We start from the raw sequence: 16,339 nt of genomic DNA, 5'->3' as shown, positions 1-16,339 counted from the left end.
ATAAGTAGAATTCTTAAGTGAAGACATACTGGAATCTTTGAAAGAGAACCTCAGTAGATATTTCTAAATGTTTATTGTGAATTAGCCACTGTACAAGATTAATAGTGAAGAAGAGCTCCATGACCTAATGCATATATTCACAGTGATGTCCATGATTTCATTACAGGTCTTGTTTTTCTGAGCTCTCATCTCTGAAGCAGGTCTTATAGAAGAGTAAATGGGATACACTAACAATGTAACAGAATTTGTTCTCCTGGGACTCACTCAGGATCCTGAGGGCCAAAAAGTGTTATTTGTCATGTTTCTGCTCATCTACATTGTGACAATGGTGGGCAACCTGCTTATTGTCATGACTGTTATTGTCAGCCCCTCCCTGGGCTCTCCCATGTACTTCTTCCTTGCCTATCTGTCACTCATGGATGCTGTTTATTCCACTGCCATTTCCCCCAAAATGATTCTAGACTTACTCTGTGATAAAAAGACTATTTCCTTCCTAGCTTGCATGAGCCAGCTCTTTATAGAACACTTATTTGGTGGTGCTGAGGTCTTTCTTCTGGTGGCAATGGCCTATGATAGCTATGTGGCCATCTGTAAGCCACTGCACTACTTGACCATCATGAATCGACGGTTTTGCATTCTGTTGCTGGTGGTGGCCTGGGTTGGAGGTTTTTTTCACTCTGTGGTTCAACTTCTCTTTGTGTACAGCCTCCCCTTCTGTGGCCCCAATGTCATTAATCACTTTGGCTGTGACATGTACCCATTATTGGAACTTGCTTGCACTGACACCTATTTTATTGGCCTCATTGTAGTTGCCAATGGTGGAGCCATCTGTATGGTAATTTTTATCCTTCTACTAATCTCCTATGGGGTCATCCTAAGCTCCCTGAAGACTCACAGTCAGGCGGGGAGGCACAAAGCCCTGTCTACCTGCAGCTCCCACATCACAGTGGTTGTCCTCTTCTTTGTTCCCTGTATTTTCATGTATGTTAGACCTGTTTCTAACTTTCCCATTGACAAATCTGTAACTGTGGTTTATACAGTTATCACTCCCATGTTGAATCCTCTGATGTACACCCTGAGAAATTCTGAGATGAAAAATGCTATGGAAAAAATCTGGAGTAGAAAGTTAACCACATGTAGAATAAGAATTTGCATCCACACTGAAAATATCGTTGCTAATTCTAAAGCAAGAAACAGGCAAAAATTATCGCAATGAACGATTAACTCAATTCAATGGATTCTCTAGGAATACTTCTCTTTACTGATAGAAAGGCATCCAAAATGTAGAATAAATTATTCTTTGACATTACAGTTAAACTAATAGAGGCATTCTGGAGGCTGGATGAAGAGCATTTGTATTTTTTATTTTATAAATAAAAGTAAAACTAAGCTCACATTGTAATTTTATTTTTCTCAGTACATGCTGAAACAAGACTTAGAAGAATTTTTTTTTTTCTTTTTAAAAGGAGTAAAAACAAGCTACTTTGGAAAATTTTGTATTATTCAAATTAATGAGAAAACAATTAGGCCAATACTTAGAACAAATTTCTGAGGCCAAAAGTACGGTTTTATAATTTTACTGTTCATTATTCTATTAGCACAACAGTTTTTTTAAGCTCCAGTATGCACTTGGTGTTTAAGATTACTTCTATTTCTCTGGGCAATGTCTATGCATTTGTAATTCTGCATATTTTAGTGGGACATGATATTGTGTTTGGTTTGAGACACCATCGGTGAGCAATTTTGGTAGATAGGATGTGGTTGATGGAGAAAACTCATTCTAGCTCTTGATTAGAGGACAGATAGTATGCTAACATGGGTTTGAAAATAACATTAATCCAAGTTATAAACAACGTTTTCCTCATTAGCAATTATGTGCATTTTTGCAATTCTTAAAAGACTAGATAGAGGTTCTGATTTTATCTTCATGAAATTGAATTTATGAAAAGAAATGTGTTATTTTACATAAGCAGCATGTTCTCTAAAAGTTGTATTAAATTTAAATATGTTTTAATGTAAACAGTAATGATTTGTTTTGGTAAAAATAAAGTTTTGGTTTTTTCATTTTCATGTAAAAAAAAATAAGTTTTTCTCAGTCTACAGCCCATCCAGACACATCCCCAAACCGGAAAACAGAAAAAATTTTCTTAATGTAATATGGAACACAATCTACTCTTAACAAGATTTTACTTTTTTAACTAAAAGAAAGATTTTAGAACTTTTCTTATTTTTAAATTTTAGTGTATAATTTTTCATGTATATCCAGCAACATATGCAATTATTTATAAATCTTGTAGCCTCTTACCTAGTATATTATCAATATCATTGAAACTACCTGATTTCACTTCTCTGAAAACATTTCTCCACCTCTTCTCAGAAGTAATACCAATCCTAAGTTTTTAATCACGATTAAAAATAGTTTAATTATGTATGTATGTATCCTTAATGTATATTGTTTAGATTTTCCTATTCCAGTAGTTTCCTTATGGACAAGTTGGTATTGTCTATGTGTAGGATCATATCATCTGCGAATAGGGATAGTTTTGCCAATTTCTTTTCAATTTGGAAGCCGTTATTTCTTTTTCTTGCCTTGTTCCTCTAGCTAGGACTTCCAGCACAATGTTAAATAAAATAAAAAAAAAAAATTATAGGAGTGGCAATAAAGGGCCTCCTTGTCTTGTTCATGTTCTAAGGGGGAATGCTTTCAGCCTCTCTCCACTGAGAATGATGTTGGCTTTTGGTTTTGCATAGATGTCCTTTATTATGTTGAGGAATTTCTCTACTATTTCTATTTTATTGAGAGTTTTTATCAGGAATAAGTGTTGAGCTTTATCAAATGTCTATTGTGTTATGTGATTCTTTTTCTTTTGTTCTATTTATATGATGGATTATGTTGATTGATTTTCTAATGTTGAACCAACCTTGCATACCTGGTATGACTCTCACATGGTAGGGGTGTATTACCTTTTTAATGTGATGCTGAATACTTTTGGCTAGAATTTTGCTGTGCATTTTTGCTTTTATGTTCATGAGAGATATTGGTCTGTATTTTTGTTTTTTAAATTTGTGTGTTTTCCTGGCTTTGGTATCAGGGTTATACTGGCTTTAGAGAATGAATATGGGAGATTTCCTGCATTCCTGTGCTCTGAAATAGTTTGAATAGCACTGGTGTGAGCTCTTCTCTGAATGTTTGGTAGAATTCTCCAGTGAAGCTGTCCAGACCAGGGCTTTTCTTTGTTGGGAGTTTTTAATTTAATTTTTTATTTTTACCCCATTCAATCTCTTCTCTTGTTATGCATTTTTCAGATTTTCTATCTCAGGTTTTGTTAGTTTAGGTAGGTAGTGTGTTTCTAGAAATTTGTCCATTTCCTCTAGTTTCTCAAATTTGTTGGAGTGCAATTTTTCATAGTATTCTGGTGTGATCTTTATTTTAGTTATTTCTGTAGTAAAGTCTCTCGTCTCATCTTATTTGGGTGGTTTCCTCTTCTGTTTGTCTTTTGTCAGCTTGTCCAATGGTTTGCCGAATTTTTTGATCTATTCAGGGAGCGAAGTTTTGTCTCGTTGGTTATTTATTTTTTTTCTGATATTTCATTTATTTCTGCTCCAATCCTTATTACTTTCTTTCTCCTCTTGCCTCTGGCCTCTTTTTGCTATTCTCTTTCTATTTGAGTCATAGTGCTAACATTTTCATTTTGATTTGTCCTTCTATTTTGATGAGTGCATTTATTGCTATGAGTTGACCGCTGAACACTGCCTTTGCTGTGTTGCAAAAGCTTCGATAGGATACCTTTACATTCTCATTTGATTCTGGGAATTTTTTGATTCCCTCTTGATTTCTTCTATTAGCCAGTGGTTTTTAAGCAAGATGTTATTCAGGTTTCACGTATTTGATTTTTCCCTTGCTCTTCTTATTGTTGATTCCTACTTTTATGGTGGTGTGATTAGAGAGAATGTTTTGTATTATTTTGATGTTTTGGATTTTATTGAGGCTTGTTTTGTGCTAAAATGTGGTCTATTCTAGAGAATGTTTCATATACTTTGAAAAAATGCACACTCTGCTGCTGTTTGGTGGAGTGTTATACGTATATCTCTGAGGTCAGGTTGGGTGATCATGGCCTTTAGATGTTCTGTATTTTTGCTGAGTTTCTTTCTAAATGTTCTGTCCTTTACCTAGCGATGTGCTGAAGTCTTCTACTGTTATTGTGGAACTGAGCATTTCTTTTTTCCTTGCTCTTAGAATTTCTTGTATGTATTTTGGAACCCTGTCATTGAGTGCATAGATGTTTATTAAGGTTAAGTGTTATTGGTTGATTGTCACCTCAGTCATTATGTAATGTTCTCCCTTGTCTAGATGATCGATTTTACCTTAAACTCTTATTTATCTGAGAGTAATATTGCTACACTTACTCTTTTTTGGTTACTGCTTGCTTGATATAGTTTTCCTTTCTTTTAATTTTTATTATGTTTATGTCTTTGTGTCAATGATATGTCTCTTGTAGACAGCATATTGATGAATCATTTTTTTTAAATCCATTCTGACACTCTCTGCCTCTTTATGGGTGCATTTAAGCCATTAACATTCAGTGTGACTATTGATAGACAGGTATGCATTTACTGCCTTCATATTGTGCTTTTCTTTTGTGGTGCTGATGTTTTCTTTGTTGCTCTTACTTTCCTGTGCTGAGTTCCTTTTTTTGTGTGGATTTTCTTTTCTTTTCTTTCGTTTGTGTAGGTTTTGTGTTTACTGAAGTTTTGTGTATTTCTTCTTTTTTTATTTGGATGGTTAGGTTTGTTAATTTTCTTTGTGGTTTTCTTGAAATTTACCCTTATCTTCCTAAGTCTGAAAAAAAAATCAATTGTTTATTACTTGATATTGCCTTGACTTCCTCTCCATCTGAAAATTCTATGTTTACCCCATTTATTCTCCTTTTTATTGTTTTGACACTGTCATCATTTACTGATTGACATTTCTGTTTTCCTTTTTAAGTCTTTAGCTTTATTTTAATATCGAGAGTTCTTTGCCTAGGTTGGTATCTGGCTGATGCTGACCTATGTCCTAGACTCTGGTGTTGTCTGATGTTGCCAGTTCTCTAACATAAGGTCTGCCTTTAATATTTCTTGTAAGTTTGGTTTGGTTTTTCAGAATTATCTCAATTTCTGTTTATCTGGGTATGTACTAATTTTACAACTGTATTGGAGAGTCTTGCAGGATATGTTATTCTTTGTTTGTATTTTTATCAATTCAGGGTTTTATATATGTCATCCCATCACCTTCTTACCTGCATTGTTTTTGCCAAGTAATTAGAGTTTAATTTTATTTTTCCCTTTTATAAGCGACTTTTTGTTTTTCTAGATCTGCTATCAGGATTCTTTCTTTGTCTTTGGTTTTGGCAAGTGTGATTATGATGTATTGTTGTGACATTCTTTTGCAGTTCATCATGTATGGGGCTATTTGAGCTTATTAGATGGTCAGGTTTTCTTGATATTCTTTTCATGATATTTTGGAAGTTTTCTGTCAGTAAATCTTCAACAACCTTCTCTGTGTTTTCCACCTTCTCTCCCTGTTCTGAAACTCTAATCACATGCAAATTTTTGCTCTTGATTGTGTCCCACATAATTCTTAATTTTTCTTCAATGTCTTCTCTAATTTTTCCTCGGAGAAGGTGGTGTACATATGTTTGCCTTCAATATAGCTGATTTATAAGTAACCTGAAGGTAGAAAGTTTAATTATTTTTGTGCTCTCTCTTTCTTGTGCAATGTGTGGGATATAGAATTCACACCAGAAACTAAAAAAATTTTTTTTTGAATTCTCAATCTATTGGAATCAGATGAACTTTTTATATATTGCATATATGTACCAGTTTTCTTTGATGTTTGCTACAAATGTTTACCTTAGCATGTTTTTCGTATTATAATTATGAGTGTTTTTATATACAGATGTTATATTTAAAAATTCTTTTACTTTTTGACTTCTTCATTTACTCGGAGAATTCTGTTTTCTTTCACAGACTTTATACATTTTAATCTTTATATTTGGTATTGTATTATAAATAACTTTTCAAATAATTCTGTTTTCAACCCATCTAGAATTTATTTTTATTTGTGGTGAGAGAATATTTAAACCTATTTTCTCCAAATTGGTAAAGTATTCTGCCAGCCTAGCTGTTTAATTATTTTAAGTACAAATTTAATTTTTTTTCTGTTAATATGTCATTTTATACATCTTTAAAATAATCAATCTTTTCTTCCACTTTTTTATTTTTTTTGGTTTATTTCTCTGCCACTAACACACACTATTTCAGTAATCAAATATTTTTAATGTTATTTATACCTGGTCCCCCCCCCAAAAGAAACCAAATCCATTACCATTGAGTCTATTCTGATTCATAGCCACTGTATAGGACAGAGCAGAACTGCCCCATTGTGTGTCCAAGGATCAGTCGGTAGATTCAAAATGCTGAATTTTGGGGTTAGAAGCTGAACTCTTTGACTACTACACTACATCCTTCTATTTAAGAACTCTCTTTTGAAAGCAAAAAAAAAATTTTTCTTTCAGGAAGTGAGCATTGCATTCATATCACTCAACAACAGAAATGGAAATCTTGACAGAGGTTTCATTTGTTCTGCAAATTATACTTATGAATATGATATACTTCCCCCAGCTTCATTCCTGGCCATATATCTGTATGTACAATTTTGTCTTTATTAAGGACTTTTGTTATGCTGCTTAATTTTTAAGTGAATGACCCTCTGACATCAAGCATGACATAAGGGCACCCATGGTGCATTTCCTTGTGTCACTATGAAACCCAATGACCTTACACTAGCTGTCTTTCAAATAGCATGCATGTTACCAGTGTATCAGGGAATTTACTAATCCCGTCTCCTAGCGTTCATCACTGGGTGGCAGTATTAGGCTTCTGCCAGTGTCTCCATGTGCAAATATTCATGTAATAGACATTTCCAAAGTTATCTGAGCACTAGGATTATGTCTTTCTAATGCAAAAGCTGTACAAAAAAAAAAAAAAAGAAGACAAAAGGAGAATTAGTACATCCGAGTTGTGGCGTTAGCAAAGGATATTTAATATAGCATGGATTGTCGGAAGAATGTAATGAATTAACTTTGAATAGGACTGTGTGTAGATTTTATCTCACAAAAATGTGACAGTATGCTAAGTCAATCCTTGGGGAAAAATGTAAATATATAGTTCACTTTTTTCTGCATATAACTATGCCTAGCATTTCTCTAATTCTAAAAGTTCATTTGGAAGTGGAAAAATATGGCAAATACATTTAAATTTTGAAAGATTAATGAACTATTGTTGATAATAAGACAGGCAATGATGTAAAAATTAATATCAAATGATACTCCTTAAAAAACACACTCATACACATTAACCTAAATTCATATACACCTTTAAGATCGGGGTGTTTCAGTTAGGTTGCTTTTGGATGCAAATGACAGAAAATTCAACTAAAAACTTTTTGAACTATAAATGTACTTATTAATTGGTCATAGTAACTATAAACTTCGAGGTTATGGCAAGCTTCAGGGTTAATTGATAAAGTATATCGATTTCTGCAATAGAGCCATGCACGCAAATAAAATTTAGCTCACTCAAATTTAAGGTACCTGTTTTAAGTCCTAGTCAAGTTGAGTCTTGGTACAACTGAGAATAAAGTGATTAAGTTAAGATACATCCTCTTGGATCATGTTGTGACTATTCATGAAAACAACTGCTGACTGTGTTTGAGAAATAAATCGTTATGGTTCCAGCTGACCTAGATTCAGGCTTAGATCAACAACATCTGCTCTAATCCAGAAGGGCAGAACTGTGATTATCTGCCTTTTCAAAAATTGGAAGGTAAATTTCAGTGACTTACTTAGTCCCAATGTTCTCTGCCTCTGAGCCATAGGGTTTATTGGGTATAGAGGCTCTAACAGTCAGAGTAAGGCCTTCTTCTGCTAGGAATATGGTTAGGCAAGAGAATCTGCTGCTTGTTCTCCATTCATTTTGGAATAAACATTACCTGCCTTACCTAAAGATTTACTAATATAAAACTCATAGTTTAGTATTCACTTTATTTTAGAATTTTCTCTTCACATTACAGACATTTCACATTACTTGGCTTTCCACTACTTTTTCTTGGCAAGACTCAAGCCTTTTTCCTCTAGGGATTGTCTAGGGAAGAAAAGTGTCCAGGAGAGGTAACTTCATTTGAATTTGTTCCAAATATTCTAACAAAATGATTTATAGTGAACTTGCATTATCTTTCATTTAAAACAGTATTGATATAAAAAGCCACACACTATGTCTGCACATATAAATGGAAGAATTATTTCCTGATAGAATGACCCAAGAGATTTCTGAAAACTCAAATTCCTGTCTAGGATGGGGACTCTATGTAATTAGCATCTAGTCCTGTAGATGGTTTCATGTTATATTTTCTGTTGATATATATCTGTCATTGCTTGTTGGAATTTATGGAAAGTCATGATTTTCTGGACTGAGGTTGGGGAGATGTAGGGGCATTCTTCTAGTGAGGAAAGAAATGGTCTTTGGATACGCTTTTTGAATGACTGAATTGCTGAAAAGTTCTGTTCCTATCTGTGAGAAGCTCTGTCATTGGCTTTTCCGGGAAGTTAAATCCCAGCCATTGCCTTGTTAGGTACAGAATTAATGAGGAGGGAGACATGAGTATGACCCTAAATCCTCAGTCAAAAACTTTTGTTTGCTTCATCATAATAGATTAAACAAAGAAAATTTCAAATAACTAATTTCAGTGATTTTTACTTTGTTTGTGTCACTAAATAACAGGCTTGACCAGGTTAACTTCCATTAATTTGCCCAGTTTTTACATAGTCATGCAAACATAGCATCCTCACTGTTCTTCCAGCACATTTTCTAACAGGTGAGAACGTTCAACTGTTTACTATTACTTTTAAGTGTCTTTGTGTTCCAGGCATCTACATATACAGTTCTACAGTTTTCTGAAAAAAAAAAAAAATGATATGATGGGCAGCTTGTGTGGAAGAATGAAAAGTGTAACCACTTGGAACTATTTCTAGATCCACTGAGCAGTGTGCATTGCCATGTGTTCTGTGATTTTAGATAAATACATGAGGTATCTACAGTTACTCTACAGGAAAGAACCCCTGATTTTCAGGACCAAGGACAAGAACCAAGAGGTGAGTTTTTGAAACATCTGACGGAGGACACTCATTGAAAATTTCCATGATATATTGAAATAGAGTTAATTTCTTAAATATATTTCACTAGATTAATTGTGAATTTGTAAAATTAAGCAAGAGAAACACAGAAATTAGCCAGAACATACACAGTCTATTTCACTTAAGTATTTTATCCTGATAGATGTTTACTGTCCATTTGCCAGATAACAAATGAAGCAAGTTATGCATTAGAATAAGTCAATAGATTTGTAATCTTGGTTCGTAGGATATGTGATATATTAATAAATATTTATAGTTATTTTAGAAATATTTGAGCTAAATCAAAAAACCAAACCCTTTGCTGTCAAGTGACCTTAAAAGACAGAGTAGAACTGCCCCATAGAGTTTCAAGGGATGAGCTGGTAGATTCAAACTGCTGACCTTTGGTTAACAGCCATGCTCTTAACCGCTGCACCACTGAGGCTCCATATTTGAACAAGAAAATTTAAAACTATGTATTACATCAAGTGTCAGGGTGTAAAAAAAAAGTTATGTCTGGAAATTTGATATGTGCTTTTAAGTGGGAATATTTTAAAATTATGGTAACAACCATATATATATATATATACATTTATACATATGTATACCTTTTTGTATATATACAAAATTATGACAACCATATGTACAAATGCCTATATATATATATATATATACACTTTTTTTAATTATACAAAAAGAAACTGGTGATCAGGAAGTACCTTGCCTACTGCCACTTAGAGAGACTTATAAAACTGTAATTGTAATGTACTATAGAGGTTATTTTTGTTACTATGACATTTTAATTTCTATTTGTAAAAAGCCATGTCCTTATAAAAATAAGTTAAATGATTTTTTTTTTCTAGAAAGGTGTAAGCTTAGTGGTTTACATCGAGACCGTGGTAATTATTTTAGTTTTTATAGTATCAAATCTTTGAGGACTGAAACTATAGTGGATACTTCACATACTGATTGTTTTACATGGAAATAATTTAGCTGACCAATAGAATATTTATTTTGGTGAAATCCGGCATTGACATTAATAAAATTAAAAGCACTAGACCTTGAAGAAAATAGGTAGTTAAAGAAAAATTAGATATAAACTATCTTTAACCATTATATTCTTCAACAGCTGTGCCTTTATTAATCTACAGCTTCAAAAATGAAAGAACTCCTGAACCACCCAGACATATAGAAGACTCATTAGAGCTGGTTCCTAAAAGATAGCTCAAAATTCCTCTGCACACGTTCTTTCCCCTCAACCAAATCAATATCAATGAAATCAGCTTGTCTACATTTGAGGTTTAGTAATTCAGCAATTTTCTGCAAGAAAGAATAATCCTAAAGATTGTGTTTGTATCTGTATATGTACTATCCTCTCTTGTTTGAGTTTGTCTTTAACCGTAAGTGCTAGGACCTCTGAGGGATCAATGTTCTTTTTTTTTTTTTTCTTTGAATTTTCTTTTCTTTTTCCCCTTTTCCTTCACTTCCTTTCTCTTTCCTTCTCTCCTTTCCTCCACTCTTGTTCTTCTTCTTCTTCTTTTTTTTTTTTTGTTTCACTCTCATCTCTGTTATCCCCTTCCTTTCCCTTTTTATTCTTTATTTTGTAGGATGGGCTCTGTGTTTAATTGTAATGGCTTCCCAAGAAGCCTCCTGAGTAAGTTCAGGAAGCCTCAGCTGTTGGCCTTCCAGCACTCTTTTCACGAGAAGAAATCTTTCTGAAGATTTCTTAAGAAAGCTATCCCCACTTAACACATTAATATCCCCATTACCTGTGTATATTAATTTCTTAAATATAATTTCTCTGCTTCCTGATTTGATTCTTCTTTTCTTTCATTTTCTACTCTTTAGGTCTCCATCTGATGCATGGGTACAAGTTTTTCCTTTTTTTCTGCTTAACTTTCATCAGTATACTCACCATTAGAGGTAGATATTAAGACACACATTCAACAAAATAGATAATTCTTATAATGTACGGTTTTATCCTATGTCCAAAAATGAGTGTCTGTGAATTATAAATATATAATATTCTTTTTATAAGTAAAATACTTATTCCTAATGTGAAAAAGATCCAGATGATTTGTTCTGATCAATGTCCATAGAGAAACATTCAAGGACAATAATAAAAAGCTATCATTTATTGATTCTTTATCAGGATCCAGGCAGTGCTTTAGGTACTTTGCATGTAAAAACACACACACACTAACTTCAGAGATACATACGATTGATTTCCCCATTTTACAAATTATGAAACTGATGCTCAAAGAGATTTATGAAGTTGCACAAGGTCACAGAGACAGTAAGCGGTGAAGGTGGAATTCAAACACAGACAGTGTTGCCACAGAGTACGCATTATTCCTCACTGTGCTGTGCGCTCTTTCCAGGGGTGTCCTGGGCCTTAAACAGGCGCACACTGAGGGAGAAAGCTAACCATTATTTGGTCACTTGAGTGATCCAATTCCAACACTGACTAGCATTTTTCAAAGTATCATTGATGAGCTTCAAGATTGTTGTTTAATTACAAATATATAAATAGAAATATCCAGCAGAATAAAATAAGATGGGGTTTCACTGATAGTGTCATAGGCATGTGGATTAGAAAGGATTCTAAGATCATCTAGTTTAATTCTTTATTTTCCAGTGAGTAAATTGAGACGGATTTGTGGCTAAATAAAGAAAATAACTGAAACTAATACCTTCTTACACTGAGTTTCGATTTTTCCTTTGAGTATGTTCCTTTTCGAAGTCTGGATATCGAAGTTCTAATTCTGACCACTCTCAGTGCCTAAGTATTATCTATAAATCCCTTTTCCGTTGTCCTCCATCTCTCTTTACAGTGTCTATTTTCTCCCCCATGGCTACCCAGCACACCTGCAATGGATTTGAAAAATGCTGGCTGCTAAGGTAAAAAAAAAAAAAAAAAAAATTTGGTACTAGTTGTTAATTCTTATGTGTCAGTTAACTTCAGTTCAAAAATGTTTGCTGAAAATATAGATCATATTGTAAGAGTACTCACCACAAATACTACCAACTCAAAGTACTGACTGTATGTCAGTAGAGTATAGAAGTATGTTAGGAGTTGTGGGATAAGCAAACAGAAAATGGAAGGCATTATGAGTTCTTAAGAAGAGACAGAAAATCTATGTCCAAATAACTGCTACAGGGGATAATATACTAAATAATTTTGTAGTTATCTGATGCATTTCAAAGTCCAGGCTCTTCAAATTTAATGAGAGATTCATAAATATTGAAAGCCATTTGAGGCAGGAAGGACCAAACTTCTAATAGTGGAATATCATAATATTTAGTGAGATATTCCTGAAGAGGGGTTATTTTTGCTGCTATATAGATCATATTGTAAAGGGACTCACCACAAATATTACCAACTGTAAGCACTGGTTTTATGTCAATTTATTTGTTTAGAGTTTATCTTCGCCACCAGAGAATGTTTCTTGAGAGCAGAAATCCTTTCCCTCTTGGTCATTGCTGACCTCTGTGCCAAGCACTGTCATGTTTTAAAAAAGGAGTATTAAATGAATGAAAGACTGTTGAGCCCCTGACTGATCTTCTCTGTAGAAGATCCACTAAGATTTAGAGATAGAACCTGTTATTCATGGGCACATGAATAGAAGTAGAATTGTTAAGGGAAGACATACTGGGATCTTTGGAAGAGAAACTCAGTAGATACTTCTAAATGTTTATTATGAATAAGCCACTGCACAAGATTAATAGAGAAGAAGAACTCCAAGACCTAATGGACATATGCACACTGATGTTCATGATTTCTTTACAGGTCTTCTTCTCCTGAGCTCTCATCTCTGAAGTAGGTCTTATAGAAGAGTAAATGGGACACAGTAACAATGTAATGGAATTTGTCCTCCTGGGATTCACACAGGATCCTGAGGGCCAAAGAGTGTTAACTGTCATGTTTTTGCTCATCTATATTGTGACAATGGTGGACAACCTGATCATTGTCTTGACTGTTGTTGTCAGCCCCTCCCTGGACTCCCCCATGTACTTCTTCCTTGCCTACCTGTCATTCATTGATGCTGTTTATTCCACTGCCATTTCTCCCAAAATGATTGTAGACTTACTCTGTGATAAAAAGACTATTTCCTTCTCAGTTTGCATGGGCCAGCTCTTTATAGAGCACTTACTTGGTGGTGCTGAGATCTTTCTTCTGGTGGCAATGGCCTGTGATCGCTATGTGGCCATCTGTAAGCCACTGCATTATTTAACCATCATGAATCGACAGGTTTGCATTCTGTTGTTAGTGGTGGCCTGGGTTGGAGATTTTTTGCACTCTGTGGTTCAACTTCTCTTTGTGTACAGCCTCCCCTTCTGTGGCAACAGTGTCATTGATCAATTCATGTGTGACATGTACCCATTATTGGAACTTGCTTGCTCTGACACCTATTTTATAGGGTTCACTGTTGTTGGCAATGGTGGAGCCATCTGTATGGTGATTTTTATCCTTCTACTAATCTCCTATGGGGTCATCCTAAGATCCCTGAAGACTCACAGTCAGGAGGGGAGGCACAAAGCCCTGTCTACCTGCAGCTCCCACGTTACAGTGGTTGCCCTCTTTTTTGTTCCCTGTATTTTCATGTATGTTAGACCTGTTTCCAACTTTCCAACTGACAAATTTATGACTGTGGTTTATACAGTTATCACTCCCATTTTGAATCCTCTGATATACACTCTGAGAAATTCTGAGATGAAAAATGCTATGGAAAAAATCTGGAGTAGAAAGTTAACCACATGTAGAATACGAATTTGCATCCACACTGTAAATATTGGTAATTCTAAAGCAAGTAATAGGCAATGAATTATTACATTGAATGATTAAGTCAATTCAATGGATTCTCTAGGAATACTTCTCTTTACTGATGTAAAGGCATCCAAAATGTAGAATAAATTATCCTTTGACATTAGAATGAAAGTAATCGAGACATTCTGGAGGCTGGATAGAAGCTGTATTTTTCCTGTTATAAATAAAAATAAGCTCACATTTAATTTTATTTTTCTCAGTATATACTGAAATAGGACTTAGAAAAAATTATTTTTTTTCCTTTTAAAAAGAGAAAAAAACAAGTTACTAACAAAAATTTTCTATCATCCAAAATAATGAGAAAACAGTTTGGCCAATACTTAGAACAAATTTTTGAGGCCAAGAGTGTGGTGTTAAAATTTTACTGTTCACTATTCTATTAGCACAACAGTTTTTTTTTAGCTCCACTATCCGTTTTGTGTTTAAGATTACTTCTGTTCCTCTGGGCAATTTCTATGTATTTACAATTCTGCATATTTTAGTTGGACGTGATATTGTGTTTGGTTTGAGACACCATCAGTGAGCAATTTTGATAGATGGGATGTGGTTGATGAAGAAAACCCAATCTAGTTCTCGATTAGAGGAAAGATAGTACTCTTTCCCTTTGGAGTTGAAAATGACATTAATCTAAGTTATAAACATATTTATATTTTCCTCAGTAGTTGTTATGTGCATTTTTTGTGGTTCTTAAAAGATTAAATAGAGCTTCTGATTTTATCTCCATGAAATTGAAGATGTAGAAAGAAATGTGTTACTTTTCATAAGCAGCGTGTTCCCTAAAAGTTGTATTAAACTTAAATGCTTTTTTATGTAGCACTTAGTAGTGATTTGTTTTGATAAAAACAAAATTTTATTTTTTCAATATTATGTAAAAAAAAATAATAATAAGTTTTTCTTAGTCTACAGCCCATCCAGAAACAGCAGAAACCAGAAAGCAGAAAGAATTTTCTCAGTGTAATATGGAACATTATCTGTGCTTAACAAGAGTTTACTTTTCTCACTAAAAGAAAGATTTTAGAACATTTCTTATTTTTTAAATCTTAGTGTGTAATTTTTCATGTATATCCAGCTACATATGCAATTATTTACAAATCTTGTAGCCTCTTACCTAGAATATTACCAATATCATTGAAACTACATGATTGCACTTCTCTGCTGCCATTTCTCCATCTCTTCTCAGAATTAATCCCAATCCTAATTTTTAACCATAGTTAAAAATAATTTATGTATGTATATATCCTTAAAGAGTATTGTTTAGATTTTCTTATTCCAGTAGTTTCATTATGGAATATTTGGTGTTGTCTGTGTGTAGGATCTGTGTATACGGATAGTTTTAACAATTCTTTTTAAATTTGGATGCGATTATTTATTTTTCTTGCCTTATTGCTCCAGCTAGAACTTCCAGCACTAAGTTAAATAGGAGTGGTGATAAAGGGCCTCCATGTCTTGTTCCTGTTCTCAGGGGGAATGTTTTCAACCTCTATCCATTGAGAATGATGCTGGCTTTTGGTTTTGTATAAATGTTCCTTAAATTTCTCTACTATTCCTATTTTATTGAGGGTTTTTTTTTAATCAGGAATAAGTGTTGGGCTTTATCAAATGTCAATTGTTTTATCATGTGATTATTTTCTTTCATTCTTTTTGTATGATGGATTATGTTGATTGATTTTCTAATGTTGAACCATCCTTATACACCTGGTGTGAATCCCACTTGGTAGTGGTGTATTACTTTTTTAATACGATGCTGAATTCTATAGGCAAGAATTTTGCTGTGCATTTTTGTATTTATGTCCATGAGAGATAAAATTTAGTCTGTACTTTTATTTTTTTAATTTATGTTTTTTCCTGGCTTTGGTACCAGGGTTTTACTGACTTTATAGAATGAATTTAGGAGATTTCCTTCATTTCTTTGCTCTGAAATAGTTTGAATAGTGCTGGTGTGAGCTCTTCTCGAATATTTGGTAAACTTATCCAGTGAAGCCATTCAGGCCAGGGCTTTTATTTGTTGGCAGTTCTTTTTTTTTTTTTTTTTTAACCCATTCTATCTCTTCTCTTGTTATGCATTTTTCAGATTTTCTATCCCAGTTTTTGTTCATTTAGGTAGGTAGGGTGTTTCTAGAAATTTAACTATTTCCTCTAGTTTCTTGAATTTGTTGGAGTACAATTTTTCGTAGTATTCTGTTATGATCTTTTTTATTTTAGATAGGTTTGTCGTAATGTCTCTCTTCTCATTTTATTTGGGTTATTTTTTTCCTCCCCTTTTTTTTCTTTCATCAGCTTGTCCGATGTTTTGCAGAAT

At 33.7% G+C, this 16,339-nt stretch overlaps 2 protein-coding genes across 2 annotated transcripts; both read left to right on the top strand.

Annotated features, from left to right (window-relative positions):
• Window positions 1–217: 217 nt before the first annotated feature.
• Window positions 218–1,218, top strand: LOC100662265 (olfactory receptor 4A5-like). The gene has a single exon (XM_003423517.2). It carries the CDS (start codon window positions 218–220, stop codon window positions 1,214–1,216), a length of 999 nt encoding a protein of 332 aa, XP_003423565.2. The 3' UTR covers window positions 1,217–1,218.
• An 11,835-nt stretch (window positions 1,219–13,053) lies between these two features.
• LOC135231884 (olfactory receptor 4A5-like) lies at window positions 13,054–14,037 on the top strand. The gene has a single exon (XM_064289088.1). The coding sequence runs from the start codon at window positions 13,054–13,056 to the stop codon at window positions 14,035–14,037; it is 984 nt and encodes a 327-aa protein (XP_064145158.1).
• The last annotated feature ends 2,302 nt before the right edge of the window (window positions 14,038–16,339 follow it).

Source organism: Loxodonta africana, chromosome 7 (assembly GCF_030014295.1).
Source record: "Loxodonta africana isolate mLoxAfr1 chromosome 7, mLoxAfr1.hap2, whole genome shotgun sequence".
In the NCBI taxonomy this organism is placed as follows: domain Eukaryota; kingdom Metazoa; phylum Chordata; class Mammalia; order Proboscidea; family Elephantidae; genus Loxodonta; species Loxodonta africana.
This window is presented reverse-complemented; position numbering and strand designations above follow the sequence as displayed.

Bases quoted from the DNA above. Each gene is read 5' to 3' on its own strand.
- LOC135231884 (XM_064289088.1), top strand. From the start codon at position 13,054: ATGGGACACAGTAACAATGTAATGGAATTTGTCCTCCTGGGATTCACA.
- LOC100662265 (XM_003423517.2), top strand. From the start codon at position 218: ATGGGATACACTAACAATGTAACAGAATTTGTTCTCCTGGGACTCACT.